The sequence below is a fragment of the Colletes gigas genome, unplaced genomic scaffold, assembly GCF_013123115.1.
Source record: "Colletes gigas isolate AHSC1104 unplaced genomic scaffold, ASM1312311v1 Colletes_gigas_Sc00025, whole genome shotgun sequence".
NCBI lineage: Eukaryota > Metazoa > Arthropoda > Insecta > Hymenoptera > Colletidae > Colletes > Colletes gigas.
This window is the reverse complement of record NW_025106654.1, coordinates 2,700,011-2,712,485: the sequence shown is the minus strand read 5'-3', so window position 1 is coordinate 2,712,485 and position 12,475 is coordinate 2,700,011. Positions and strand designations below refer to the sequence as shown.

General features: G+C 37.4%; 1 protein-coding gene across 1 annotated transcript in view; it reads left to right on the top strand.

Moving 5' to 3' along the window:
* The window catches only part of LOC122401539 (potassium channel subfamily T member 2), a 133,711-nt gene that overhangs the window by 87,632 nt on the left and 33,604 nt on the right, over positions 1-12,475 (top strand). Inside the window, exons 5-7 of the mRNA XM_043403740.1 lie at positions 7,696-7,770; positions 11,021-11,104; positions 11,181-11,275. Of these exons, the coding sequence (XP_043259675.1) occupies positions 7,696-7,770; positions 11,021-11,104; positions 11,181-11,275 (254 nt within the window). The remainder of the gene's footprint in view (positions 1-7,695; positions 7,771-11,020; positions 11,105-11,180; positions 11,276-12,475) is intronic.

Here is a 12,475-nt window from a genome sequence, read left to right as displayed (position 1 = left end):
ACATTACGAATTTATGTTATTCTTGGAAACAAATATCTGGGGAACGTCGATACCTATAGTTAGAGTAAACGTAACTGATCGCTCAAAACCACTTTCAATATCGAATTCCATTCGTTCATGTTCATTAGAGACTAGCACATTCACCTTTTAAGCATGACGAACGGCCACAGTTTGCATTAAGGCAATTTCTTACACAAATTAGGGTGTTCTTTTTAAATGCACATAGGCATTTACTTTGCCATAGTTGAAACGATGCTGAATCGTTCGTAGATTACGCAGAGTTTAAATTTTATATTAAGTCACAGCTTTACAGCGCACATAGCCTGCTTCATAGCCAATCGCTCTGCAAGTTAATACATTTTCATCTCGAACGAAAATAGTAAATAAATAATAAATTTTATATATTAATAACGTCTGAGTTATCAAGTTATAGATATTCCTTTATTTTCGGTTTTAGAGCGAATATCTGATAAACCGCCTATAGTTAGAACGAAATCAACTGGCCACTCAGCGTCGCTTTAAATACAAGTTTCAGGGACTACGTGTTGCAAATATTCTCGGAATCCAAGAAACTTTGATACTCACACTTACAATAACATCAACCGGCCTTTCAAGAGGTTATTCCCAGCAGGTCGTCTGGCCATTCCACAGTTTTATCTCTCATCTCTTCACGCTAACCTGCAACCGCAAGCTTTCTGTCTTTCAAACAGGGTAACAGATTGATGTAGTGTGGAAGTAGATTGAAAGTAGATAACTCGAAAGTGAATTCACTGTGTTCGTTACGTCTACGATTGCATATAATTTATATTTGAACCTTAGGAAACTCAATACTTTGGCATTTTGGCAATCAGGCAGGTTTATAGCCATCCCCTGGTCTCTCAAATATATTAGACATATTGTTTGTCCTTGGACAAAAATCGAGTTGTTCTTACATACCAAAGAACTTCAACACCAGATTCAACTAGCAATTTATATTGAATTTTAAAGTAAATGTCCTCTTGGTCTACTTTGCAAACGAATATGAACAATTTCATTTAAAGATGGAGAGCTAGCTGTTGTGTTTGGTTCGATTAGAGCTTCGTTTCTGCTAATACTGCTTCGATAGTCGTTCGATGTCGATTGATTCAACGAAACCGTTGAAATGGCAGGATTACCGTCAAAATCAGTCAGCGATCTCGAGCCTCGTATGACGGATCGTCGAATCGACCGGAGCAGTTCGCCAGAAAATAGGATCACGCGGGATCCCGTGATTCCTAAGGCCTTCAGACTCCGTTCAACGTCATAGAGAAGCTGAAGTGTTCGATATTGAAGTGGGCTCGAATTCGCGGAAATTCGAGGCTACAGTCGGACATGCCAAGAGTCGGTGCTCGTGAATGCCTGGACGTTCGAGCACGAGTACACGCAAATAGATACACAAAACGGCGGGGAGTGTCAGTTGATACGGCTGGTAATCGCGTATTTGACCTCCCTCAATAGAATCCAATCTCGACCCGCGACTAATGATCGTTGAATGGTCCGCCGTCACCGGAGAACGCCGACGTGTATATTCGAGCTTCCTGCGCGCCTGCCATTATGTCTCCGTTCGTTATTCTTGATTTATAAACTTCGCTGTCCGACGCCGTTAAAGGAATTCCTGTCGCCAGAGGAAACCTGTCCGGGCGGTAAAATAAACTAGGAATTTTGGTGCATATTAAAATCGTTTCTTATTCTTCTAGATTAGATCAGAAAACTACCGCGAGAGAACATTTTTATTCGTTCAAATTTTCTCCTCGCCGATTATATCCCTTTTTTTTTTATTACTTTGACACGTGATTTTTTGCTCTTAAGAGGACCATAAATTCTTAAATTCTGAAACGTCACACTTAAAAACTTATTTTTATTTTTATTCAGTCAAATTTATTCTTCACCATCTATCCCTTGTTCTGATTACTTTGATACGTGATTTTTTTTTTCTCTTAAAATAAATCCTTACAGCATGCTAAAATAGTCTTCCTATCGTTTCAAACAGCAGTGCTTAAGAATACAAATTTTCATTATTTCAAAAAGCAAATTCAATTCACTATTACCATCCTCTTCGATGAATGTCGTTCCCTGATCTAAGAACAACAATCTCAAGAACAACAACCTCGTTTTCGAGAGCAGCAAAAAGCTTATTATTACTTTTAGCAGACTTTGATGTCAAAGATTCGTTAGCTGAAGTGGCTTACAACGTTTTTCGTAAAATTTTCACGAGTACCTGGTCAGCGAACTATCCAAAGAGCGTTCCATTTCCACGGGCAGCATTTAATGGAATGAAATTCATGTTTTAAGAAACCGAGCTTCAGAAAGACTGACTTTCTTTCACGATAGTGGGTTCTTTCCGAAAATTGCAGTATTTTCTGTTCGCGAATCTCGACGGGTATTAATATTCGCAGGCTCCTTTGAAACCATCATCCAGTTATCGAGCGAAAGCAGCTCTAGCAGCACCGAGCTTTCATAAATTGACGAGCTTTCGAGGAACCAGTTTGATTTACAGACGTTCCTTGACTCGACAACTTCCTTTCGACTCTGTGCTTTCTCTTCAGATTCGAATTTGATCTGCGTATATTTCTCAACTTCTGTGTGCATTTAATTCTCAGGATTCTGTAATTCCTAGCGATTAAGGCACGTTTACTTTGTGTACGTTTCAAATTTCGTGAGTGTTGCGTCGTTAGTATCGCAGTTCTGTCTAAAAGAATTTAAAAAGGGAGACCTAGACACGCGTCTGCTCCATTTGCGTAAACAACTGATTATGCTGTAATAAAATACGCTACTAAAATTCAGTAATTAGGTTAATGACTTCGTGACATTTGCTAAATGCGAATAGGGATACTAAAAAGTAATTCTGCCGTTACCTTTTAATCCCTATAACTTCGTCTACATTATCAACGTTAATCTAATAGTTTAATTTATGACTTGAAACTTCAAGAAAATGCAGTGAACAAATCCGTCCCTTCCCGCCGTTGTGGTTCTTCCCTTGGAGAACATTTGTAGCGATAAAAAATATTAACTTAGTCAGCTTCTTAGAAACTGCATTGCTCTCATTCATTTTTATATTTTTATTCGGTTAGAAATACTCGGCAATCTCGATGGGTTAAAATTCAGTTTTCCGCGGAAAGCTGATTAGAAATCCCACTCGAGTCGTAAATTAGAATAAGATTAGTTACGCGATGATCTCTAATTGGCCCTCTCCGTACATTCGAATCAATATCTCCCGGGCAGGGAATGTAAAAATCTTCGAGAAAAGCGGATTCCGCTAACCACGAGCGGTTTTGCAAGCTGTAGATCGTGTTATCAACGTCGCCCGAATGTAATATTGCGCTTGAGAGACACTAAGGAAAGGAGACCGTAATAAAATTGCAGTTTCGCGATGAATCTCGAGTTATATAACGTTTTACTCTTGGCTGTTTTGTTTTATCCTCGCGACCGTCGATGACAAAGGGAAAACGAATCGGGACTTTGATAAGTATCGGATATCCTTAAACAGTTTCATCAAACTTTATCAACATATTCTATTAATCCCACTGATGAAAAAGTGTCGCGGAAACATCGATTCCCAAATACTTTCTATACGAGTAGCAACCGCGTTCCCTTTTCGCGTCATTTTATTCCACAAGATTAGGAATTCTCGAAACTTTCTAAAGTTCTGAAGATTTTTTAAAACGGTACTAATATCGTTCTAATTGAATCGTCGACAGGAGCACTAATTCTATTTTTTTTAATTTTAATTTATTCCTTTAAGGAGCAATAATTTCTAATTTGGACGGTATAAAACAATATTAGGTCACACATAAACAAACTTGGTTTCAAGAATATATCTAATATATAGTTTGAAATAAAAATATTTTGAAAGTTTAAATATTTCAGGCCATTTTCGAGCGCAATCATTACTATATAAGAGCACTGAAAAATAGATCATCGGCAGAAGCATTCCAGCATTCGAATGAATCACCAAGCATGTAGACACTATTTGACACTGCTAGGATACGCTAGCGGAATGTAATTAATCATAGTTGGACACTGAAAAACGATAAGAATGACGTTATTGATTTGCACATGTAGTGTCGGTAGCATAGCGTAGCAACGTGCTGAAAGTTTTTCTAACGTAAAACATTAAAAGCAGAGATGGCCAGCCTTCTGTTAGCGCTGAGTCACTAACAGGTTCAACCAATAACTTCGTCGTGCCAGTTATTTTCCAGAAACGATATCAATCGTCTATATCGTCTTCTGTTTCAAAGTCTGGTTTACTCTTTCGGAAACTAAGGGGCAGGAACGCAAGTTTAACGCCATTTCCTCCCCTCTAAGTAACCTAATTCACAGAGTGTTTTGTAAAACGTGATACTAACAGATCGGGATCGATTCCTCGTGGAAGAATAAATCTACCACAAGTTCAGCTTTTCACTCGAATGATAGATAAACTATAAAATGTCTAGCAATTTATTCGTAGAATTCTTATTCGCTCGTCGTGAAATATTTAATTCTATAATTGAAATTTGTATTTCTATTTAACTAGGAAACAGATACAGAATTGTTCGTCTTTTATTCTATACTCGAAGTTGTTGTTTAGATAAGAATTTTTCCCCATAATACGGAAAGAAACTCAAAGACAATTGTGTTCTAAGAGCGTGTTCCACTCTCCGAATAAGTGATCAATGTGAGTGACATCGATTGAGATGTTCCACCCCGTGCAAACAACACGAGCCACTGGCACTTATGGTAGATAATGGATGACTGACAGACGCTGATCATTCGCTTCCATCATTGAACATAACACGAATAATGGGAAATAAATCATGTTCTTGTCAAACTTCACAAACACGAAAATATTACAAATTTAATACACGCGTTGACTGTCGAACCAAACCTGGTCAAGTTTTGTCTTTAAATATGAATTTTCATAATTGATTTTCTCAGAAACGAAGCCTCACATTTTAAAAATTTTTTAAAAGAGGATCTCCACACATGGGGACCTGTCATATCAGTCAACACGCTACAAAAAGATTTAAAGCAAAAGCTGACAACGCTGTCGACGTAAACGAAATCCACACGCGTTTCAATGTTTACTGTTTCACGTCTCGTTAGTCTTCTTTCGATCTTTCTCCCTCGAGATACTTGTCAAACCTCAGTATTTTAAATATCGACCTCTAACACTATGCTACTAAAAGAACCGACACCTGCAATCGTTTGAAATTCACACAGTTTATTGTTTACTGTTCGTAGAATATATTTCGTGAAAGAACAACCTCACGCAACATGTTATCTTACAATTAGTCATAAATTTATGTAAAATAAGAAACCCCCTTCGTTTCTGAAGCGGAAGAAGGACTCTTGACTCGAGCCAAAGTCGATACGAACGTTGTAATTATTGCTCAGCTTTGTATTTAATTTAATTGTAATTTGCAATTAATAATTTGTATTTACCGGGATCGAAAAGATTGGAGTTCGAGCGCCTATGTAAATTTTTGGAATCTTTTGATTAAATGGTAGGAACTCGTGGCTATTTTAATATGTAAAAATCCGAAAAGCGTTTTTTCGATGCTTTTGGGGTTTGACTGCACCCTTAAGAATGCCTCGAAGTCGTGAAAGCTTTTCTGTGGCCCGTGACAAAGGTTCGAGCCCTCGACAGCTTGACAGAAGGGAATCGGAATGGAAAATGTATCCACGGCGGGCGAATACAAATGGGAGATTAGTTGGTGTTGAAGTGTAGCACAGTTTTCGAAGAATTCCTTTGGGAAGTTCGATCAGATAGGAACGAAGAAATTTGAAGAGCACCCGGTGTCTTGTCAGCGCTTTGCTCTTATTCGTCTTGGCGGAAAAGGGGGAGACGTATTCGAGGCGAGAAACAAGAACGCCACTTAAAACGAAAGTGTACCGTAGCGCTGGCCACTGCCGTGAAAATTTATTTCCCACGTCCGTAATTACAACGCGCGATAAAATATCAGGTCGTTAAACGCGAAACAGCGGACTTAAAATTTTTTAAACTATTTAATAACGATTAAACGAACGGGGAAAATTAATTTGCCCCGTAAATTTCTGATCGCGTATTCGCCGCGCCTTTTCCAACGAAACGTTATACAGGTACGTGCTCGTTAATACAAAAGTCCGCATTTCTGCAAGTAATGAATTCTTTCGGAGCATTTTGAACTTCTGTGCTTCCTTTGTTAAAACACGGCCTAGATGTTTGAAGAAGAAGTAATCAGTTGGTGATAGGTCTGGTGAATACAACGGATGTTACAATTCTATGAAGAGCAGACTCCTTTGTATTACACTCATGGATTCGATATGTCCCAGAAGTATTGAAAAATTTAATTAAAGTTCGAAATCTATCGGAATCTGTAATCATGGAATTATATGTTCCTGCCGTTTTGAATTAAATTTTTAAAAATTACTTGGTACGATATTTTTAAATACTCGTTCTCTACCTAGTGATAATTATTATTTCATCTTCTCGTAATATGCTTAAAAATGGTAAAAAAATTTGACTTTGAATTATCAGACCATGACGCATGAATTTAATTAATTCATCGATCTTGACTGTATTTCTGTTCATCGAAGTGTTTTGTACGCCGATAGAGACCATTCTCGAGGATCTATTCAAGCGTTCGGAACAGAACCGTGTAATTAAAACTTTGATTCATATTACTCGCACACGTCAGGAAATACCGTGGGGGCTGAAAATCTCGCGGGAATGCGGCATTGCAATCAGTTTTCGATTCGAGGCCAGATATACGTCGACCAGCCGCGTTAAAAAGACGTATACGAAGATGATCCGATTAACTGAGAAGAACTATGCCAATAGACAATGTTTCGGGGGACTTGTGGTACAGGAAACTGACTTTCTTTAATAACAATATACATAGCATAGAGTCTGAAACTTTCTAAGTTCCGCTCTTAATATCCAAGCAATATTTGTGAGGCATCCACAGTTTTTTTTAACTCTTCTAGGCTACAAAAAACATCTAACGCGTCCGTTCATTAAATAATTGAAACCAACTTAAGGCAGACGAAATATTTATTATCGAAAGGATAAAAATGTCGTGGAGTGTTTAATAACAGTTTCCAATCTCGAAATGAATGATCTTCTAAAAAATGATAAGTAAAAGGAACGTATCGTTTCTAAATTTTTAAATCGTGTGTATGATTTAATTTAATGTAAAAATCTGGTGGTAAAACATGGCCAAAGTGAATCGTACGCGGGATCCAAATCGATTATAAATTATAATTTGAAAGGCTAGACGCGGCCATTTAATCGATACCGCGCTGTTCCATAGTATTTAATTAATGTATCGCCGCTCCTTCTAAATTATTAAGCCGTAGTCGTTAATAACCACCTGGGTGCAGTTGTGACGCTGAACGCGTACGTTAAAGGAAAGGCGTCGAGATAATTTTGCTAAATGAAACAACGCAATTACGGTATTAGTATAATGTTTTAATTACCGTTCATACCCCCGCGATCCAGCTTGACCGTACGCAAATCCGGTGGGAACACTCGTTCGGTTTTCGGAAATTAACGGGAGCACCTGTTGATCTGGACATTTTGGAAATCGTCGACGCGGTCCGTAGCGGTCACAGAAAGTGCAGGACGGCTGTTCGCTTTGTTTTCTAATCGTTTAGCGCACTTTGCATTTTCTTAAAATTGTCGCTGGGTTTGTTGAGCTGCCTTCGTCATGTTCACAGGGAAACGTCTGGCAGCAGCTTCTCTCTTTCCACTTCATCCTGGAGCTAGTCAACACGATACCATTCACGGTTACGGTGAGTCACTTTTTCGCAATGATTTTATCGTCATAGCCTTAGTAACGTCTGAATGTTAAAATTATTACACTGCGTCTCTTCAGACTTGATATTAATTTCCTGTGTGTTGCATCAAAGGATTGTTCAGCATGAAAAGTAACTCTTTCCTGGAATTAATTTTCATTTATGTTATTACGTGTCCTAAAAGTATCATCAAGGCACACGCGATGCAATATAAAATAACAAATAACGTATTGCAAGGTAGAAATATTTTTCTTTTAGTAGCTCAACTTGTAAAACTTTCGCCTACCTTCCTCTACAATATTTATTTATTTATATGTGTAATTTACAATTCTTAACTATTACTATTTAGCTGTAAATGTTAACCTCGTTTAAGAAACTCCTTTGCATTATGACTTGTATTTTCTTTCGTTATAACGAATAACGAGGAATGTCAGAAACAGTAATCGAAATAATATTGTCAGTGATATAAGTGCACGTCTCGTAGCAGTCAAAGTATTAAATAAAATAGGTAAGTACGTTGAATCTTCGGTGATACTATATTCAATAAAAAGGAACTACGTTTGAGGCTTATATAAGACCGCGAAATTGTACATAGCTGCCCGGAAAATCCGTTGAACCAAATATGTACTACATTAGACTCCTGGGAGGCGAGTACCGATATTCCCAGTTCAATAAGGCTCGAAGCTGACAAACCTGAACCCGTATAAAACGATGAAGCCAACCTCGGATACGTGTGATTCGAAACTGCCATGGAACTCTTCGTTTGTTCAAGAATTGTTAATTTCTCTGTCCATTTATCCGCATGGAACAAGTGTTTTCTTCGTTCAGAAATTTTTGGAACGCGTCAAAGATGATCTAACTTGGAAATTCAATTTTCGGGGACCACCTTCGAAGCAGTGAGATTCGCGAGAACGATTATATCCAAAATTTAGATTTGTCGCACGGATCGTCGACCAATTTGTCCGTTGTATTTTACAACCGAGGAGACAGAGCTTTACACGGAGCATTAAAATGATTTATTAAGGAGCGATTTGAGAACAAGCGACGCGGAAAACGTTTCCCAGACGCCGAAAGCCATTTACCGGCGATAAAACGTATTATATCAATCACTGGATTCGTTCTGAATTCCATTCCACGGGGCCACCGATAGGAATCTGGACGTTTTACGTGCCATAGGCACGCAACATCGAAAAGTCCTAATAGAACTTTATTTCATTGAGTCGCGATCTATAGTGTACAGTTTACCGGACTTTGTTCCGTTAACAAGCACCATGGCAAACGAACCAGGGAATTTACTTGTTGCTTTGCGTTTCCACGGCTAAATAGTATGCACCGTGGGTCTACAGAGTTGGCCAAACAATGTGCCCCAAGCTGTTCTCTGTAAAATCACCGTTCTAAAGTCCAGGAGCACTATTTTAAACATTTATAGAAATAATTCTCGACCTAAAACAAATATTTTCCGGCGCCTCTTCCAGTGTTTCCCTTTAAAAAAATTATTTTTCCTTAAACAAAGTTATGTTTCTGCAAAATCACTGTTTGGAAGTCCAGGAGTACTTACAATTTTCGACCTAAAATAAATATTTTTTTTTAAAATTATTTTAAGCAAAAATATGTTTCTGCAACATCGCTGTTTAAAAGTCCAGGAGCGTTATTCTAAATATTCAAAAAAAATGATTCTCGACCTAGAATATAATTTAAATATTTTCTGACGTCTCAGGAAAATTGTTTTCCTCGTAAAATAATTAACTCTGTCTCGTTTAAATGAAAAGATTTAAGTCAACATCAGCAGTGGTTTCGTTATGAACGTAACGTTTTATTTGGTCCGCCCTGTATAGTTACGGAATTCTGATTCCCCCCCCGGGGCATGCTAAATTACAGTAATGAAGTTTCGTTTCCCGATTGGAAACGAACGACTTGTTGCGTTGGTCGGCAATTTAGCGTTCGCGTGCTTCGAATATCTTTACGATTCTTCGCCGGTGGACTTAAATATTGATATTCCTCGCGGAGGGAAACTGTGTTAGGCGTAGTCGTTCGTATTAATACGTCGGTTCGTGCAGATTTGCTACGACGATTTATGGGAAGCGATAAGAGTCGAGGAATAAACTGTCGTTTATGGCTGCAAGTGGTTGGACTCTGTTCTCCGTCAACTATCGGGAATTTGAAAACCAACGCGTACTTTTAACGAAATGAATAATAACTTCATAGTACGACTTTGAGATTTACAATATAGAAAGACTGGCAATTTAATAACAAGCGTTTATTAAATTTATATTTCGACACGTTGAGTCATCTTTATAATATAAGACAAAATCAGGTCAACGATCAGCAACATTTAAGCGGAAGATTAAATATAATTATACCATGTTTGCAAGGGAAACATAAAGATTGCGCAACATGCAGCAACCATAAAACGCAGGGGGTTAAAAGTAATATGTTATGTGTTTATAAGGAAGCCTGGACTGAGCGTTGGAGATCGTTTCAAAAGATACCGTACGATGGCTAATTTTGTATTATAAATAACGGTGAAGCATATTTTTGTAAGTTACTGCTTCTTTTATATTAAATATATTAAATCGTATTTTCATTACTGCGATAAGAAAGTACGCATAAACCGTACGAGTAAAAATAGCTGTATTTCGCAAAACTTTCATAATTAAAAGAAGTCTTTTCTATTTTCATGCAAGTTTATTCGATAGTTTTTTCAAAGTTAGAATTCGTTCGTGCATGCTATTTCGTATCGAACGGGGAAAGTTTGTACGTGTTTCAAGTTTTGTAGAATGAGCTTTTATTTTGTTAAATGAAACTCTGCGGTCCGAATTGTTCCGCATTCTTGATTAGAATCTGAAAGACGCGATGGCGTTTCCACGACACAAATTGTACGCGATCTCGACGATGCATCGATCTTTATCTATCCTATTGAGATTAACCTCGATCTAAACGCGAATAGGGTGTAACGTGATCAGAAAGTGGCGGTTTGATTTCATTGGCCTAGTCTCATTAGCTCTGTGTCTCGTCTACAGCTAAATCCCTAAGTCCCAAGTCATCGTGTCTCGCGACCGTCTGTAAAAGATTTATTATAAAGTATAGAACCTCTTATTTATTGCTATTCACGTAGAGGAAACAAGATCGATAACATGGTATACAGTATTTCCGTTTAAAGTAATGGCTTTGGAATGTGATACTACGTTTTCAGTTTCGTCCAACCTTAAACAAACAATATACGATAAATGTGACATTTTATTTTCAGTTACTTTATCCGCCAATGCGAAATCTATTCATTCCGGTGTTCCTGAACTGCTGGTTGGCAAAGCATTCCTTGGAAAATATGTTCGTGAGTAGTTTTATTTCCATCCTTCGCGTCGAAGTTGATATTAGCCATGTTCTAATCCTCGATGCCCGTGTTTCAGAACGATCTACACAGAGCTATGCAAAAATCTCAATCAGCTTTAAGTCAACAACTGATGATCCTTAGTGCAACATTACTGTGCCTTGTCTTTACTAGGTGAGTAACAATACAAAGACGCAATTAAAATCTACTAGCTCTCAATTCTAGTTTAAATGTAATCTACTTAATAGCTGTAATATGTTAAAATATATATAAAATAATTAGTTCAGTCGGTCTAATGAAAATTACAAATGCAATTCCAACCAAATTAATTCACACGCGGTCGCTGTTAGCGCGCAGAGTTATTATTTAATTTTTGTACATTCAATACAAAAAAATCATGTTTCTCTCGTTAGGTATATTTTGTGTACAAAGAAATTGATATTTATTGAAATATTAGATTTCAAATGCGTTCACGCTGGCGTTTATTTAAGTTGTAATACTAGAATGGCGTTCCGTGGCTGGAATTACTATGATTATACCTACTCGACCTCTGTGCAACACTGAATAAACATTAATCGCGGTTTAAATATCTGAATAGCACGATTGTTGTGTGAAATTTCAGCCGTTCGCCTTTTAGATTACCTCAACAATAAGTTCAACCGGTTGAAACTATTGGAATTTATGAAATATTACAGTAGGTATATTGCACATGATCGTTCCAGTAATTCAGTCAAGCTATAGAATCGTTCTATCAGTAAAAATAGAACAAAATCATATAGGACAGTATTGTATAATTTAATGACCTCTATTATTCTATGATACGACATTTCTTCCAAGTGCATCGGTGCATTAGGAAAACGCAATTGCTCTTTCTTTTAATGGAACAATCTGATTTCTTTTGGATATATCGATTCCTTGATTTCTTGATTCGAACGATAGAATTAACATTATAGATAAATTGTTTTACAACGAAAAGTGTAATTGCACTTTCCTAACGCACCGGTGAACTTGGGAAGACATTACGTTTGAAAATCCGTAATATTCTTAATCATTTGGAATCGAAGCTATTAACGAAGAAGTTTATAGCTGGGAATCAGAGCAGTCGAATAAATTACATTTCTTCTACTTCTACTTCCCTACTTTATTAAAGAAGACAGTACCTTTGAAAGACGAAATGAATGCGATAGTAAATTTCAACTTTTCCAATTTTATGTAAAATTCTTTCCCTTATCGAGTAGTCCGTTGGTATTTCGTTCAAATCCAAGTATTAGGTTCCTAAACTACTGGCTACTGAATTTTTAGTAACCCGTCGTCATCAACTTTCTTCTTAGTTTTACATGCACGAAACCTTTGCGTGCCAAACTACGCTCAATT